General features: G+C 39.1%; 1 protein-coding gene across 3 annotated transcripts in view; it reads right to left on the bottom strand.

Moving 5' to 3' along the window:
• LOC136717167 (ryanodine receptor 3) overlaps window positions 1-18,216 on the bottom strand; it is a 146,951-nt gene that overhangs the window by 85,969 nt on the left and 42,766 nt on the right. For all 3 annotated transcript variants that reach the window (XM_066694653.1, XM_066694654.1, XM_066694655.1), the window contains exons 9-19: window positions 15,110-15,184; window positions 14,563-14,719; window positions 12,012-12,176; window positions 9,782-9,903; window positions 8,379-8,559; window positions 7,045-7,180; window positions 5,117-5,212; window positions 4,399-4,517; window positions 3,413-3,546; window positions 2,869-3,110; window positions 2,462-2,654 (exon numbers count right to left, since the gene is read on the bottom strand). In XM_066694653.1, coding sequence (XP_066550750.1) covers window positions 2,462-2,654; window positions 2,869-3,110; window positions 3,413-3,546; window positions 4,399-4,517; window positions 5,117-5,212; window positions 7,045-7,180; window positions 8,379-8,559; window positions 9,782-9,903; window positions 12,012-12,176; window positions 14,563-14,719; window positions 15,110-15,184 — 1,620 coding nt within the window. The remainder of the gene's footprint in view (window positions 1-2,461; window positions 2,655-2,868; window positions 3,111-3,412; window positions 3,547-4,398; window positions 4,518-5,116; window positions 5,213-7,044; window positions 7,181-8,378; window positions 8,560-9,781; window positions 9,904-12,011; window positions 12,177-14,562; window positions 14,720-15,109; window positions 15,185-18,216) is intronic.

Raw genomic sequence — 18,216 nt, 5'->3', positions numbered from 1 at the left:
ACACCTTCAGAGGTCTAGTGGAGTCCATGCCTCGACGGGTCAGGGCTGTTTTGGTGGCAAAAGGGGGACCTACACAATATTAGGCAGGAGGTCATAATGTTATGGCTGATAGGTGTATTTTCTCTCTGTGCACAAATAATAGACAACATTTCGTTTGTGTGGATGTAATTTGTGACCCGCACTGTACACCTGTATTGTAGTTACTGTAGCAATGAGCAGTTATTTCCAATGAATACACAGAGCGGCGGAGGCTGTGAATAAACCCGGAGCAGCGCCTGCGCAAACCTGTGCCAAACCGTGCTTTCTTTCCAATGTGCCTCAACCGCAAGAGGCTTTAGACAACTCCAAAGTGTCTAAAACTAGAGGAGCTGCGAGAGCATTTTAAGGGTGTTTTCTTGATTTAATACAGCAAAAATTTTACCATTCCCACTGTATTGTTGGGCGGGATTATATACAATTTATCCATCCGCTAATAGCAAACTACACAACTGTACATCATGGGATTTACATTAAAAACTAGAAGAGAGTAGCATCTAACTAAACATGAAAGTGCGACTGAGTACAGTGTGATGTAGTTTTCTAGTAGCGGCTGTGTGAAAGTTGTATTTTATTCTCTCGCGTTGTGAAAGGAGAAAGGAGCTGTAAGAAGGTCGTTCTGCGGCGCAAATCAAGTGATTTAATACCACGATAGTTTAGCAGCACGATTTCCATTCCCAGACATGCGCTAATGCTTCTGCGCGCGAACATTTTTTATTTAATCCTGCCACAGGTCTGAAGGGAATGTCCTAGTGAGAGACTGAGGGAACTGAACCTTTTCACCCTGAAACAGAGGAGAATACGTGGGGACTTGATTCAAGTCTTCAAAATCATGAAAGCCATCGACCCCATCAAACCAGAGGAGCTTTTCCAGATCAGCAGGGACACACGCACCCGAGGACACAAATGGAAATTGGGATTCAAGGCATTCAAGGTGGAAAACAGGAGACACTTCTTCACACAGAGAGTTGTCACAATCTGGAACAAACTCCCCAGCGATGTGGTTGAAGCTGAAAATTTGGGAACATTTAAAAATAGATTGGCTAGTATCCTTGGATCACTTAGTTATTAATGGACACCAAACGAGCACGATGGGTCGAATGGCCTCCTATCGTTTGTAAATTTTCTTATGTTATTTCTTAAATCTGCAGTAAGAATTTTGGCAATTCGATTCAACCTTCTCCAATTTGAATTTCATTTCAAATGTGAATGAAAAAATATGTAATTAATCCCTATTGAAATATTTATGTCTATTATTCTTAAATGTGTAGACAAAAGCACATACGTGTTTGTAATGTTGGTGCAGATGATGCAGCTGTAAAGCGAGTAACACAGGCCAGCGAAAATGATGCTATTGCGCAATGAGGCGTGCCTATAACCGCTCACTGCATTCCAAAGCGTTTCATTAATTAAATATGTGTTCTGTTGCTCAAGTTGCAGTACACAAGTCTTGTTGTAACATAATTTAAACTGTACTCAATCAAGACTGCCCTATATGTGATCTGCTCAAGCATTAGAGAGAATGAGTAGCATCCTGATGGGAATCACATGGAATAGATCTTTTGAGCATCACTGTCTTTCTGTATTACTATATCTGTTCTTCTAGTACTATAAGCAGAGATGTTTTCAAGATGATTGTTTGGTGGCACATACCCTTGATTAAGAAAACTGGACTGTTCCCCCAGAAACTAAATCAATACTAATAAAATAATAATAATGGTAATTGTATGTAGCGGAGAGGAGCTACACATCTACTGAATCCCCAATGAGATGCTTGTCATTTTAAAATTGTAATGTTCTGGGATTCAGGATAGGAACTCAGAGGATGTGGCTCTGAGCCCAGTTGATTGTCCCTGTAATGTGGAACATGGATAATCCACATCAGACAAGAAAGCACTGTAGTTGACAGAAAAGAAACAACTGAAGCAATGATTTATTTCACTATGTTTCAGATGGCAAAAGCGATTGGATAATAGTGTGCTGTGCAATGGAGATAAACAAGGAATTCAGCTGAAATACTGCACTAGCAGAATCACAGAGACTGCAGTGGCCCCCTGGACCATTGCAGGAGGGGTAAAATGCAAGCTAAAGACAGCATAGTAGCCAAGTGGCCAGCGGGGTTGCACAACCTGAACACCCACCAGGGGAAAATGGACAGAATTGATAGGGAGGAAAAGATCATGGCCAGCTAGATGGCCTGAGATAGAGACAGTGGGGGAAAGTGGAAGCCGGGGGTAATGGGAACAATCAGAAGAGAATGTGGTAGGCATCTGGAAGGTTGCAGGGCAAGTGTAGAGGAATGTAACTGCAAATGCACTGGTGATTATTATTTTATCTTAAATAATATTAGTTTATTACTCTAAGTGTGGTTCTTCTGTTTGCTTCACCGCTGAAACACTGCCACCCTGCTTCTCTGACCACTTACTTGACTCCAGCCGAGAAGCTGACCACTGGGAAGAAGAGACCGTCGGTGTTGAAGTTCTCAAACATGCCCTGCACCGGCTGCCCGTTGATCCTGAACGAGATGCTGGGGACACCCAGGTCCAGACAGCAACTGACCACATCATCTGAGGTCAGCAGATGCTGATTGATCGAGGCCACAGCTCGGGGAATGCGCCCTTTGGGAAACACGAAGGCTTTTGCTTTTTGTTCGTTTGGCCAAATGTCAGATTTAGAGTTTACTGAAATGCAGTGTGAGACCTCTGAACTGTGGGCTTTTCAAATATTTAACAAAAAATGCATTCGAAAACATTACAAACACACAATTCCATGACAAAAAAATAGTCATTAATATCTATAATCGGAGTAACAATATGAGTAATTCTCACTCACCTGACCACAGGTGAAGCCCATCAAAGCCGTAAGAGTACAGGTCATCCCCCACACCGTTGCCACCCCAGCCCTCTCCGCCTCCTGGGTAGGGGGCATACCCCTTCGTGGTGGCCCAACCGACACGCAAGTGAGAAGGCTCACAGGTCACAAAGTGGTCCACCTGGTCAATCATCAGCTCGTAATACCACTTCTTGTACTGGGCAGAACCCTCACTGACTCCCAGGAAAATATTTGGCCTCATACTGTACAGAAAATAAAAGCAATAAAGCAAAATCATAGCAATACAGATCAACTCAATAATGTGTTAATTTTAGAGATTCAATACCAGATCTCAGGACTGAAAAATGTAATAACCGATACACAGTTATTTCCTACAGCTTAAGAATGAAGTGTTAGTGTTTTCAGTTAATAATTAAAAAAATACTTTAATAAACGGATTATATTTATGATTCAAACTTTCGCACCTAATTAAAACACAGATAGTGCGACGAAAACAATCTAAACATGCTTAACAGTAGCTGAGTGCAGTTGTGAAGCTTATTACCTTTGGACATCATTAACTAAGCGGGTTTGGAGGAGAAGGTCTCTTCTGGGAAGCAGATGGTCGCTGATGAGGTTCTGGTTGGCTCTCACAGCCACTCCATTGCAGACACACAGGGAGCACAGCACATCTAAAATCTAAAACAGTCAGAGAAAGAGAGGACCTTGTAATCCATGTACGACAACTCAATATTAGAAATTTCTGCCCACTGTGTAAGATTTGTAGCCTTCTAATCACATGACTTCTTCAAAGCATTTGTTGCCAATTAAGAGAGGAATCAGTGAAATTGTATAATATGAAAGACTGTCTGAGATGAGGAAGTGATATGAAACCAATTACATTAATTCTAATCCTGCATGGCAAAAGTGTTACACAATGTTACAATGTATTGCCTTTCTTTCATGTTGCTCTTACTTGTACCTCGTATTTCATTACTTTAAGATACATATCCAAAGCACATCCAATAAAGTACAGATCTATATGAACAGCCCAGCACTTCCCCCTCTACAAGGCAAAGAAATTAAGGGACTTGAAAAATAGCACCAGTCAAGGGCATCTGGCCAGGAGAAAATGATTAATATCACAGTCCTGCTTCACAATATTCACAGAGAATCCTCCAACTTTAATTTGTGACTGCACAACACTGCATTTTAAGGACACAATCTCACTATTAAAAGTTCACTTCAGGTGGATGCATCACTTCTGGTAACGACCATCTTAACATGAGCATATCCCTATACAAATACATTCTACATACAAAATATATTGAACAATGAAGAACATGCAAGTCTGACAGCATCAGCTTGAACATAGAAAACTAGAAAAATATACTTTTATACATTTCAGATAACTTCCATCCACTCACACTTAAGGAATGCTATTATAATTAAATACTTGAAACCTTGAAAGGGACAAAGAAGATGCCAGCTTCCTTTAAAGAGGTATTTTGCAAAAATACAACTAGTGCATTCATGAGAATTCCCTCATACCTTTTGATTGCGTCCGTGTTTATCCAGCAAGGAGATGATTGACTTGATATGTCCTTTTTGTATGATGTTCAGGGCTTCTGGGCTTTCAATCAGAATGCAGTGAAGAACTTCAAGTATTCCTAAAGAGATAAAAATGTGTTAGTGATTGAAGAAATACGAATTGAAACCGTAATGAAGAAAGGTTTTAACATTTTTACACAACAAACACTTTTGTGTGTTTGAATACAACATCTTTCAAAAATGCATATCCATCTTACATTGAACAATGGACACTGACCATCAATACTGGAGTATTCGAAGAATAGAGAAAAAGGCCGACAAAGGTAAGAACTCCACTATGAAACTGGGTTAACATTCACTGCAGCTCTCAGATGAAATGAGTTTAGTGGTCTCAATTTTGAGCCAGGGAACAAGACCATAAAAATTCAAGATGATGAGGAATGATTTGGCCTTCATATTTGGCAGAAGTCCAGGATTGACAACAGGGGATAATTGGGGCAGAATGAAGATGCTCTGCAGCGGAAACCCACACGACATTTACTGGCACGGCGACAACCACTAATGACACAGTTACCTGCCCTTAATCAACACAGATTTAACCCCTTAACACTCATTCATAGGAGAGTTATTGGCTATACACAGAAAACATAAAATCCCCAAATGTATGACACCTGAGGGCAAAAGTGTTTCATTCACCCCACTGAACAGATCTGATTACCTGATGAGGACTCCAGTCTGTCCAGTTTGCTGACAAGCCAGTCCAGGTTATTGGAGAACTGAGTGCAGTTATTTCGGTTTCCACGGATCAGGGCAGCTGGAAGAAGCCAGCAGAAAATTAGTAAGTCATAAATGACTGTTTTCTCTAAAGTCACAGATTTGTATGGGGAAAAAACACACTATGCTAAGCACTTCTACATTTCCATCAGTTTCCAAAAGCTTAGAGAATGTTTTTTTATACTTTCCAGAATCTCATAATTATGCATATCTTCATAATCATATGTGTTACAGTATTTTCACACACTTGTTCAATAATAATTAACTATTCAGACTTAATTTCCTACATTTTTCTAAATTTCTTAAGAGAAAAACAAATGAGGACTTAAATTATATAAAATCATTTCAAGATGCTTGTATAAAATGCATGTGCTTGCTTTTGGTATGCAATTTGAAAAACATAATTAATTATGTGTGAAGGCGGCTGCTTCTCTCTCAAGTCCATCTGGGAGATAACACCTGACAATCAAAGGTTTGACTCCAGACTTCAGCTACTTGCTCACAGTGGCAGGGAAAGCCAATTGACAGCTTAGAGCTGGCGCAAAAGGTGCTGTGACTGAGTTGGGTACAACTCATCAGGATGTAATTAACTTGGCACATAGCATTGACTCCTGTGGAAAACTGGACCCCTACAGGACTGGACAAGATAAGTGCGAGTCAGGTCTGTATTCCAGTTGGTACCAAATATTGGCTGGGTCTGTTCCAATAAACAGTGTGAAAAGGGGTAGCTAATCTGATGACACATGTTCTCAGGACACTCTGTACTGTTCTCACCCAGGTTCTGTCAGAACATTAGTCATGAGATGTGTTAAATAAAGTGCTGCTCCCCTTCTGGGTACCAATTTGGAAAAATATGTATTTTTACCTACATTGTAAAGTTAAAGTAAGGTGCAAACCATACAATATACTGGGCTTAGTGATTTAGGATGCAGTCAGTGAAAATGCCAAGTGTGCATTGCTGGTGCAGTAGTTTACAAAATGCTTTGGAATATACAATTTTATTGCACAATCTATTGGCTTTGGAAAAGGAGGATCTCATGCTTTAGTTCTTTATACATAATAATTACCATTTCATCTATAGGGAGGGTGGAATATTGAAAGGCAAAAGAAATTCCAGCAAAAATGACAGGGTCACCCAAATCTCATTAGGCTGAAGATGTGCTTTAAATATATTATAGCATGTATTATACCAGAGATGTGACGGGAATTAAAACTGAAATGTGAATTGCACAGTAATGCAAGACATCAAGGGAGACCTGCTTGTAAAGATATCCTTATCTGTATAGCAAAGGACAGCAATCATTCAAATAAGAAACAGAATGTTCAAAGTGTGAATAAAAAAAATCCCGTACAAATTCTGAAAGGTGTTTAGAAATACAGTGTTGCAGTTTGACCAGATGTCTCATAATGGTCTAATACATGTATTTATCGTATTCCCAGCCTGTTTACAACAACTTTACCGTCCTTGAAGGAAGAGTATGATAAACTTCATTTCATGGCAGATGCAAAACATATGGCAAATAGAACTGGTTTCTTCAAGTGAAAGCATTTACTGGATAAAAGCCTTGGGGTGATTATGTCAGAACTCCTCAAAATACACATTAAATGTGCTGTCCTCCTGCTGTCACTGGTCACATCTTTGCAGAGGTAAGACCAGTGATAACAAGAAACAAGGAAAAATAGCAAGCTTTCCCTCTGTAGAACCTCATAAGTGGTTCTCAGCCTACTTCAGTCTTATCCCACAGTCAAAAATTAGACATCTGTGTGCAGTTTGGCTTGATGGAGGCCTAGTATTAGTTTACACAGGAATACCAGGTCAGGACAGAGTAGCACAAACACAAAAATATCAATGGAAAGGGCCATAGTTCCTACCAAGTAGTTCATAGAGCAGGTTCAATATATCTTTCCAAGCACTCCCAGCCTCCTCTCCTGCATACTCTCCAAAGTGGGCAGCGCTGTTATAGACGTTGAGGCGGTCGATGCAGTTTAAAACCAAATTCAGCATCCCCTACAATAAAAAATATGAAACTTTTATTGCATACTTTTCTAAGTTTTCTAAGAGCTGAAAGCAGCAAAAAGGTAGAATTGGAAAACATTTGAAATACACAGCAAGAAATTTGATTAAAAAAGCTAATTAAATAAATTTCATGAAAGAAAGTTATTATTTTTCTTTTAAAATTATAGTTTTTTTACTGCCACCTACGACAAATATAAATGGCAAGAAAGGAGAGAGAGATGCCTGGTCCCAATGATATTAATCATTTGATGATGTTTTGTTGGACTTTGGAGATTTAATGCATTTATCAGATTTTGAAAAATGTAGGAGACATTCCTCTGAAGAATTCATACAGTTGATTAACACACACAACGCTGAAGATGCTGAATACATTTTCTAAAGGTAAACATACAGAGTGAGAATGCAGTATGCCATATAATGAATACATCATAAAGTGTTTTTCATTTAGTTCAGCTCCAGCATTGATCAATATTTCCAAACCTGAGCAGCATTTCTAACAGCAAGGTATTTGATCAATTACGGTCTCCTTATGAAACCCTACAATCAGCAATTTATAAAAACAAACAAACATAGGAATAGCACCAGCACTACTTTTTGTAGGGGTGGGGGGATTCTCTCATTGCAACAAACATCTACATTCTCATTTTAAATACGATTGTTTTGTTAAAGTGTACATAAACATTGTCTTCATTTTCATATATGTACATATACACACAAACAATTTGATCTTATCAATTAATATACCTGAATTATTTTAGGTATATATATATATATATATATATATATATATATATATGAATATAAGGTGGAAAACTCATTGTCACAGTTGTGATTCACTTTAAATAAAAGGGTGTCTACATATAATTTGAATAATTGTTGAAAAAATAAACCAGAGCTAAAGCATGTAAATAACAAAGCACATCTTGGTCTATTGTATATAATCATAAACTGAAGAATCATGGTGATGATCTTAAGCATTAGAGCATGTTTTTGTTTTGTTTTAATATCTTTAGCAACTCTGGGATTGGCTTCAACACCCAATGCACTTTATAGAAACCATTGCAATTGGCCAGTAAGAATGAAAAAGGATCAAATAATATCCTGGCACAGTTCAAGTAGATTAAATTGACCACTTTGATCCACAATTAAAGTAAATGCTTTGTTGTCCCAAATTATTATCCTGACTGACCTCTTCTTTGAACAGATTTTGACGTTTCTTCAGGGAGCGCAGCTTGTTCTGTTTCTCCTCGTGCTCCAACTCTTCCTCCGGAGGCTGGAAATAGGTGATGAGGTCATTCAGGGTCTGCAGGACCTCCTCAATAGGCAGGGCCACAGATGTTCTGTTCTTTCCACTCAGACTGTCCAGGTCTCTGAGACAGGCAACAATCATGTCAGTGAGAGTCCATTGTGGAAAAAGTCAAAGCTTTCTTGTGCCATTAATAATCTGAAAGATACTAAAGCTTATTTCTCAATTTACAAATCAAATCTCTACCAGCAACCCCCGAAGAAATGACCTTATCTAAAAATTAAATAGTAATATCTTTATCTAAATATTAAATATATACAAGTTGAACTGTCAGAATCTCTTAAACAAAACACCATTTACAATAATTCCCAATATAAATCATCAATAAAAAGAATAATAAAAAACAGCAATGCAAACACAACCTTATTAATCTTATGCCTGAGTAACAACCTGCCATTTTGATTGTTTGGTCCAAATTTATGTTAAAGGACACCCAGACAATGTTTATGACTCAGTGGCTGAACAGTTCATAAGAGCTTCATGACTACGTCAGCATGACCCATACATACATGGAGTGCCTCCAATATATCTTCATTACGGAGGGATACGTGCCACTGAAAAGTGGCTAAAAATAGCTTAATGCCCAAAATTAACAGTGCAGAAACATAACATAGTGCTACACTGTATCCATACTTGAAAATGTCACTCCATCAATGTAGCCGTTTCCATTCTTGATATGTGATTTGAAAATGTGTTCAATATTTGAGATTTTTTTTTAAGTCAAAGTATCACAGCTGGTCACAGCTGCTTAGATGTGCAATTCAAAATAGGAGATGATCACAGTCCATATTCAAATGATGTAACAATGTGTTTTCCATGGTCACTTCAGTTTAGCAGATTATGTTTCCTTTATGCACTAGCTCAATTGCTTTGTGCACAATTTATAGTAATTGGTGTATGTCTGACTCCCTTATCTCATGTATTAAGTCACTGAATCCTCTATGCAACACACACAATGGAATGCAATAGGTGTTCTTGCCTGACGTTTATTGTACAGAGTATATTACTGCTCTCTAAATCTTTTGGAAAAATCAACATTACTGCAGAACAACATGGCTTCCAGGTTTCAATATTTAAAAATGTAAACGTGTCCTTACAGACCTGAATTAGTGTTATTGATTATTTCCAGAAAACAGCATCCATGTTGCAATACAGCATTGCAAAAATCCATATTATACTATATATAGTATAATGAAATGAAAACACACACACAACTTGTATTGAGAAATATTAAAAAGTATTGGCTTTGTTAGGCAGAATAAGCCCTTTTCACTGTCTTTTCTCACCTGATAAACTGACTGAAAAGCTTGGATGTATTGCGGATGATGCGAGCCGCTCTGGATTCCTCGTGCTGGCAGCGCTGTAAGATCAGGCCATCGTCCATGTGCCCTTCTTGGTGAAGTATAGCCTGGAAGATAAAAATGAAAAAGAATACTAATAATTCCTTGAAATGATATCGTCACAGTTCTGGTGAAATTCACATTGTTTAGACCAATTCCCATTTGGATACATTTGGTAAACGCCAACATCAGTCACACTCCTTTGGTTCTGGTGACACAACCTTGTTACAATACAGACTCAGAGTGGACCACAAGACCTCCAGGGAAAAATATCCCCCTTGATTGACAGGTTGCCACTGTTCACATAAAAAAGAAAGTGGTCTTCACTATCTGAACACATGAACAGAATTCCTCTTGAAATTCCTGAAACGTGACTTTAAATAATACGGGTCTAAGAGTAATGGTTTGTGCAACAACGAAACAGTACTCTACTTTACTAGTTCAATTGGGCCATGATTATAGAAGATAGCTCACATTTGTTGCTCAACATTTATGTGGTTTACAAAAAAAGTGATGACGGTAACTATAATCCCAGGGTGCACAATCTTTTTGTTACTTGTGCATCACATTTCCTACCACATGAAAGGTAATTGTGTTTTGTGTGATTATGTGTTATCACTGTGCCATCAATCAAAACAGAGCCCTAAGCATATAATAACTAAGAGCGAATGAAAATTATCTTTTTTGATGATTCCCATTTATAAAAGGTACATATTGTCCATCCTATCTAGGGATCATTATCTGGAAATAATTGAATATGTCCATCTTTACAGAAGACATTAAATTAAGTCCTATGCACATATACATGAAGATATTAAATGCATCCATGTGATTTAAAGTAAAGGAAAATGACTAGCTTTAGGCATGTTTCTTCACGAAGATGGACAGTATAGTAAACAGAGAAATTATGTTCGAGGCAGTTAATGAAATAGGGCAAGACATTGATTGTATTTAGTATTTAAGGCTCACGAACACAGTCCTCAAGCTAAATTAATGAAAGCAATGCTATTTAATTATGATAAATTACTCTGGAGACTTTTAAAGATCGGTGTGAGGAGGTGAAACAATTGCTATTGGAACCTTTCCCAAAAATAACAGCATACCTAATACAGTGATGAGCTGGTGAATCACAATCACCATCCCACTTTCTAAAATAACCCAGACACAGCTTTACTCATTATCACGTCTTCCAAATTATTGCCTTGAAATCCCCTCCTCCCCTCCCTATTTGCAGACCAGTACAAATTCTGGACACCTGCTACAAATCATCTGCTGGGCAGCTTAAAGAGAAGGCATATCCTCACTATTGGCTCACAGGACCTTAACTCAAGAGAAGTGTGGAAAAAACATCTAAATCGCATCATGTTGGGGTCTCTTTCAGGGCAATGTGAATTGAAATCCACCATCATGGCTCCAATGGAAAATAAATTTATATTGATATTATATTGATATCTTATTTACCATCATATTTTCTCTCTCTCATATTTTCTTGTTGCAATGTTTGTTTTATAATCTTCTCTCTCATATTTTCTGCAATATATATATTTTTAATATTTTAACAGAAAGGACTATTTACTGTAATTTTAGGTTACATTATATGATGTTATGTTACATTATGTGTCTCCATATTGAAACCAGTTTCCTTTTAATGTCATGAACTATTATTACACAAAGGTGTTTCTTTGTAATTAACAATCCACAATTTCATTACGGGAAAGTGCATGCAAGCTGCTGATTCAGCACGTCGCTGTATTAACTCATATAGCCACTTCCCCTCTTCACACTGCTATAGTAGACAAAGTGCAATGTATGCACTACGCTGTGTTGGTTCATGGTAATGAAGTCCTGCTGCTTTCCTTTCTTAGTATTCAGGCTAATCAACTTTTTAATGCATAACCTTCCCAGACTACAGAAGGACGAAGGATGACGTGAGATGCTAATCAAAGTTGATAGCATATTGCAGTACGGGTTCACATTCCCTGCTAGTATTTCTTAAACATAAAAAACAGATCTCAAGATCTAAAACAAACCAACATCCAAAAAATATCAAATGAGGACACGGGGGAAGAAGGTTACAGTATGAATACCTAAATACAGAAAAGGGGGGGTTGCCATTTTAGTCTTATATTTGTAGAATATACAGCATCACATGTGAAATTGTAACACTTGTCCTTACCCTTCTTTTAAGAGGCCCAAGCCGAGCAGATTTCCCGTCAGGCGCTTGGTAGGACAGCCACAGTCCACTGGCTACATGCATGACGAAGCAAATTGAATCTCCATACTTAATTTCAGCCACCCCCATGCCTTCAATATCACGCTTTGGGCTGGATTCCAGCTTTTCCTGAAGAGGAAGCACATTGGGATGTCGTTAGATTAAACACGGAGTTGGTAAAGGTAACCACCAGGAAATCAGGCTGGTGTTGATTACTGTCCAGAACAGGCAGGATGAAGCAGTTTTATTCAAATCACACTCTTAATTATGTAAAACAGCAGGTGTTGTGGGTCCTCAGAGGAAGCAATTTAAATTCTGCTGATGAACCGAGTTCAGGTTAAGCAAGGACAGCAAAACTGGTGACCGTTTTCTGAAAAGTGACTCCTAATTATAAGGCAAAAGTGCAAAGGAAGTTAGAAAGAGAGGAGAAGAGAAAAAGAGAGGGCGAATGAATATAGCTCACTGTATTACTGGTGACATGCACCACACTTGTAAGCACCATTATTGGGAACAATCCTAATTACCTTGATTAGTAGGCCCAGCTGCAAAAGTAAATACTTTGAATAAATAACATGATGCAGCAATGTGTTTTCTTTTCTTCCAGTGTGTTTAATTTTTAAATTCCTATATTGATTTCGCTATAACATGAGTGCCTTACTGCCTGTACAGATGGGAAACACCTAAAAAATGTATTTCCTATAAGAATTAAATGGGCACATTCGATCCACTGAATGTCTACAGAGTTGCGTTTATGTGCTGGAACAAGAATGTCTATGTTTATTAAGAGAAATTATATTTAAAAAAGAATATCATTCTGATTATGCAATTATACAAAAAATATTTAGTGTAAAGATTGATTCATTTTAACACCAATCTAAAAAATATACAGTGAGGGAAAAAAGTATTTGATCCCCTGCTGATTTTGTACGTTTGCCCACTGACAAAGACATGATCAGTCTATAATTTTAATGGTAGGTGTATTTTAACAGTGAGAGACAGAATAACAGCAAAAAAATCAAGAAAAACACATTTGCATGTAAATGAGGGAAATAAGTATTTGACCCCTTCGACTTAGTACTTGGTGGCAAAACCCTTGTTGAAAATCACAGAGGTCAGACGTTTCTTGTAGTTGGCCACCAGGTTTGCACACATCTCAGGAGGGATTTTGTCCCACTCCTCTTTGCAGATCCTCTCCAAGTCATTAAGGTTTCAAGGCTGACGTTTGGCAACTCGAACCTTCAGCTCCCTCCACAGATTTCCTATGGGATTAAGGTCTGGAGACTGGCTAGGCCACTCCAGGACCTTAATGTGCTTCTTCTTGAGCCACTCCTTTGTTGCCTTGGCTGTGTGTTTTGGGTCATTGTCATGCTGGAATACCCATCCACGACCCATTTTCAATGCCCTGGCTGAGGGAAGGAGGTTCTCACCCAAGATTTGACGGTACATGGCCCCGTCCATCGTCCCTTTGATGCGGTGCAGTTGTCCTGTCCCCTTAGCAGAAAAACACCCCCAAAGCATAATGTTTCCACCTCCATGTTTGACGGTGGGGATGGTGTTCTTGGGGTCATTCCTCCTCCTCCAAACACGGCGAGTTGAGTTGGTGCCAAAGAGCTCGATTTTGGGCTCATCTGACCACAGCACTTTCACCCAGTTCTCCTCTGAATCATTCAGATGTTCATTGACAAACTTCAGACGGGCCTGTACATGTGCTTTCTTGAGCAGGGGGGCCTTGCGGGCGCTGCAGGATTTCAGTCCTTCATGGCGTAGTGTGTAACCAATTGTTTTCTTGGTGACTATGGTCCCAGCTGCCTTGAGATCATTAACAAGATCCTCCCGTGTAGTTCTGGGCTGATTCCTCACCGTTCTCATGATCATTGAAACTCCACGAGGTGAGATCTTGCATGGAGCCCCAGAACGAGGGAGACTGACTGTTATTTTGTGTTTCTTCCATTTGCGAATAATCGCACCAACTGTTGTCACCTTCTCACCAATCTGCTTGGCGATGGTCTTGTAACCCATTCCAGCCTTGTGTAGGTCTGCAATCTTGTCCCTGACATCCTTGGACAGCTCTTTGGTCTTGGCCATGGTGGAGAGTTTGGAATCTGATTGATTGATTGCTTCTGTGGACAGGTGTCTTTTATACAGGTAACGAGCTGAGATTAGGAGCAGTCCCTTTAAGACAGTGCTCCTAATCTCAGCTCGTTACCTATATAAAAGACACCTGGGAGCCAGAAATCTTGCTGATTGATAGGGGATCAAATACTTATTTCCCTCATTAACATGCAAATCAATTTATAACTTTTTTGAAATGCGTTTTTCTGGATTTTTTTGTTGTTATTCTGTCTCGCACTGTTAAAATACACCACCCATACATGGGCGGATTTGTTATACGGTTATATATAAATATAATTTTTTAAAGGTTCACAACTTGTGATAATTCATCAAAATATATATTTTGTTGTCGTCCAGAAACATTTTCAGCATGACATGCCTTGGTTCTGATATTTGAGCTTACCTTTGACACTCTAAAACAGAAGGCAGTGGACTTCGTGTCTGACTTCTCTCGATCTTGAAGCACGAGGCCACGGTCTTCTGTCAAGGCCAGGTAGTGTCCGGTCGTGAGGTGTCGAAGGCGAAAGGGCTGACCCCAGCGAATGTGACTCCCACTCCAGCTGCAAAGGGGAAATATCCTGTTATTATCAACCCATCTCCTGTTTCAAGGGCTGTATACTACAGCAAAACATACCTACCCTTCCCAATTAATTTTTTCACAAGCTCAGAGGGCTACAGTATGTCTACTCAGCACATCGAATAAAGGAAATATTCTGTTTCTTCCACTGTGAGAATAAGACTCCATTCACAGTTCTACTTTTAAATCAGAGAACACTTCTTGAACCAAACTCTCGACTGCTAAAATCTAATCTCCAAACTGCAAACTCCAGTGGAACAAATTGACTGTGATAGTCTCAGTCTCTGAGGAAAAGTCACCACCTCCAAAATTTTCCAGAAAAGGTCTGTTCCACTGCATTGACTTGGAGCTGCTTCATATGCTGTATATTTACCTGATTCGCAGTGGTTCAAGCCTCCACAGTGACCGCGCTCGTGCGCCAGCTCCGCCAGTCTCGTAGTTCACTACCCTGAAGGTAGAAAAAATAAAAAAGATCATGTCGGGAAATCAGATTATGAGAGTGATACAAAGGGATATCTTCAGGGAGTCAGGAAAAAGTGGTAAAGCTCGCAAATGGCATACCTGAAAAAAGGTCAAAGGACATTTTTCAGAATAAAGCAGTGTAATCACCTTTTTGTTCTTTATATAGCCTACATCAGAGCAAAATATCCCATTATGAGAGAATTAATCTAGATTGCGGAACAGGGATTTATAACAGACTCGATAGAAAACAGCTAGATCTTGGATTGGTTTCTTCCAATGAAATGATTTGGATAAAGGGAGTAAGCAATTCAGAAGCCAGTCATGTCGGCTTTGTCAGCCCCTCTCCGATGTAGTGCGTCAGTGTGTGTCATTCAAGGTGAAAGCTGCGTTTCGTTCCTTTAGGGCAAAACCAGCAGTTCTCATAATCTACAGCAAAAGGTCACTCCCGGAAAATCCAATAGTCCCTTTAATTACAAAGCCAGCATTTTAACATATCAATGTCACGCTCTGAAATGGCAACCCATGTGCAAAGCGAAGCCAGTTAAAAGAGCAAATAGTGGATTTCTGAAAAATACAGCATAACGTATGTGTGACGTTCCATAGAAAATACTGGCATCAGGACAAATTATTACATTAATAGGTGCTGCAGTGCACCCATCTTTAAGGTCTCAGGTTTAGTTTGGTGTTGCATGGCTGGGGCATCCCTTGAGTCTGCTATCTGTCTCGTGTCACTGACAATTGCCCAAGAAACAAACATCTTTCTCTACGCGAGACGTGACGCAGGTGCCTTAAATAGCCATTTCTCCAGCAGCTACCAGTGACGTCAAAGAAGACAGTGACTCCTGCAAGAATGCAAACTGGTACCTTGAGAGTGAACGCACTGGACCTATAATTTTGCAATCTTGCCAAGAAATGAAAATAACAATAGCAAGGACCTGAACGTAAACATTTGCTGCAACATTCCCACTTGGGATTAGGCAAGTACTTAAAATACCAGCCCAAGCATTACATCACAGACTGCCACTGGTAATTAATGTAATCACTCATCTGCAGCAAGAAACATCCATCAATATCTTATTGTTTGACTTTGTAATCAATCACCTAGCCTTCTTCCAACACCTTTACATGGTTTTCCATCTTTCACCACAGCTGATTTGACAGGATAATGTCTACTAAGTAAATAACAGTGGTTGTTCCATAAGCTTCCAAAAATATTAATGGCTTTATCACAATCTGAATAATATTTGGTGGCATATTAATTATTTTAAATCTGAATATATGCAATGCATTGAGCTCAACATTTTCTAGTCTGCACAGAAGGCTTGTGTTTCTCTCACCTAATAACATTTTCAACTAAATCCCATTACCAGCTCAGTACACAAGCACTGCACTTTTAAATTTAACACCACTCCGTCAAGCTGCTGTGCTGTAACTCAGCAGGAAGTAAAAAAATGTTTCATTTTCTTTGGTGACAGTTCTGAATTTGTAATTTATGAACTGGGTAACAATTTAGGTTCTTTTAAAATGTTACCTCTATTAAATTTCAAGGACAAGACTAAAAGTAAAGCCAAAGCTGACAACGAATATTTCATCTCCGGTATATTTGCCAAACACCATTTGCTAAAAATAGATCCCATGAGTCCAGACGAGATGAACAACCCTATCACATCTCCATTCCATGGTAATGTTTCTTAGGCCCTGTGCTGTGACCCACTTATTCACCCATGTGCCATTTTCCCCTATTTACTCCCAGTATTTCTTTTGTGTGTGTGTAAGCACAGCTGTCCATAGCAAAGCTGGCCATTTGTCATCAGAAAATGCAATTCTCCATTTGTTGTGCCAAAATGTTGGGTCTTAAGATTTGTTTGTAGACCGTCATCTCGGATTCCAGAAACACCTTCCAGGAATCAAGATTCTTCATCCAAGAGAATTAAACAGCCTGATACCTCCCCGAACTCACGGATTGTGACCCTTTCATTAGAGGAAGCTGCACAAGGATGTGTGGAATGGCATCTGCCCCTTGGAGTGTGTCATATCCACTGATTTCTTCTCTTACTAAGACAGGTATGACATTTTCTATGGCAGTGCTATGGGTATCATCTGGTGAGGTCATCAGCTCAGAGGCACAAAACACAACCATTGATAGGTAAGACAGAGCTTGGAGCACTACCAGGGACAGTGTTGACTTCTGAGCAAAATGGCCTGGGGTCAGTGGCTCAGGTTTACAGTTGTCTTTGATCAGTTGCGAGAGAACAAGATGGAGAAACTGGCAGGAATGCAAAACCAAAATCTGATCTCCAGAATCTGAGAGTTTAAGTTTGCTCTACAGTGCATCAGATTAGAAACCCCTGCTACTTCTATTGGATTTTATTTACACTCCTTTGGTCGACTGTGTGTGGGTGTTCATATTACAATAAAATATACATACATATATTATTCTTTATGATTAATTGTAAATGCATTTTTTGTTTTGAGATCTCTCGGTAGAGATCTCCTTCAGTTATTGTCTCATCAAACTCAGATACTAGTTTTATATTTGTCAGCACCTTTATATTCCAGTACTAAGATGAGTTTACAGAAGATATACATTAGTAACTGGAATATGGGCAAGATATGTACTTACAATGTAAAAGTAAGAGAGACAGCAGCCTTGCAGACCTTCTGTGGAATTAACAATAGCTGTGTTGTTGAACACACAGCAAGTTCTCAGGGGCTCGGCATTGTAGATTTGTATTGGCATGTCAACATTAAAATATGAAAATTACCTGGAAGAAATTAAGTATTTTAAACTAAGAGAACCCTCAAGTAGCCAGGCAGCAGTGATGTTTAGTACTGATTCAGGCTTTGAGGCCTACATGGCTGTTCTGATTGGGTGAAGTGCAGTCAGGATTGGTGCTCCAGCGGGCTATAGGAGAGCTTTGTTCAACCTTATCAGTAATTTCCAGGACTCTACAGCATTTACTGTTTTGCCCTCCAGCTGACACTTATGTACTGTTTACCAATCCAAAGAACTACAGT

Source organism: Amia ocellicauda, chromosome 21 (assembly GCF_036373705.1).
Source record: "Amia ocellicauda isolate fAmiCal2 chromosome 21, fAmiCal2.hap1, whole genome shotgun sequence".
Lineage (NCBI taxonomy): Eukaryota > Metazoa > Chordata > Actinopteri > Amiiformes > Amiidae > Amia > Amia ocellicauda.
This window is presented reverse-complemented; position numbering and strand designations above follow the sequence as displayed.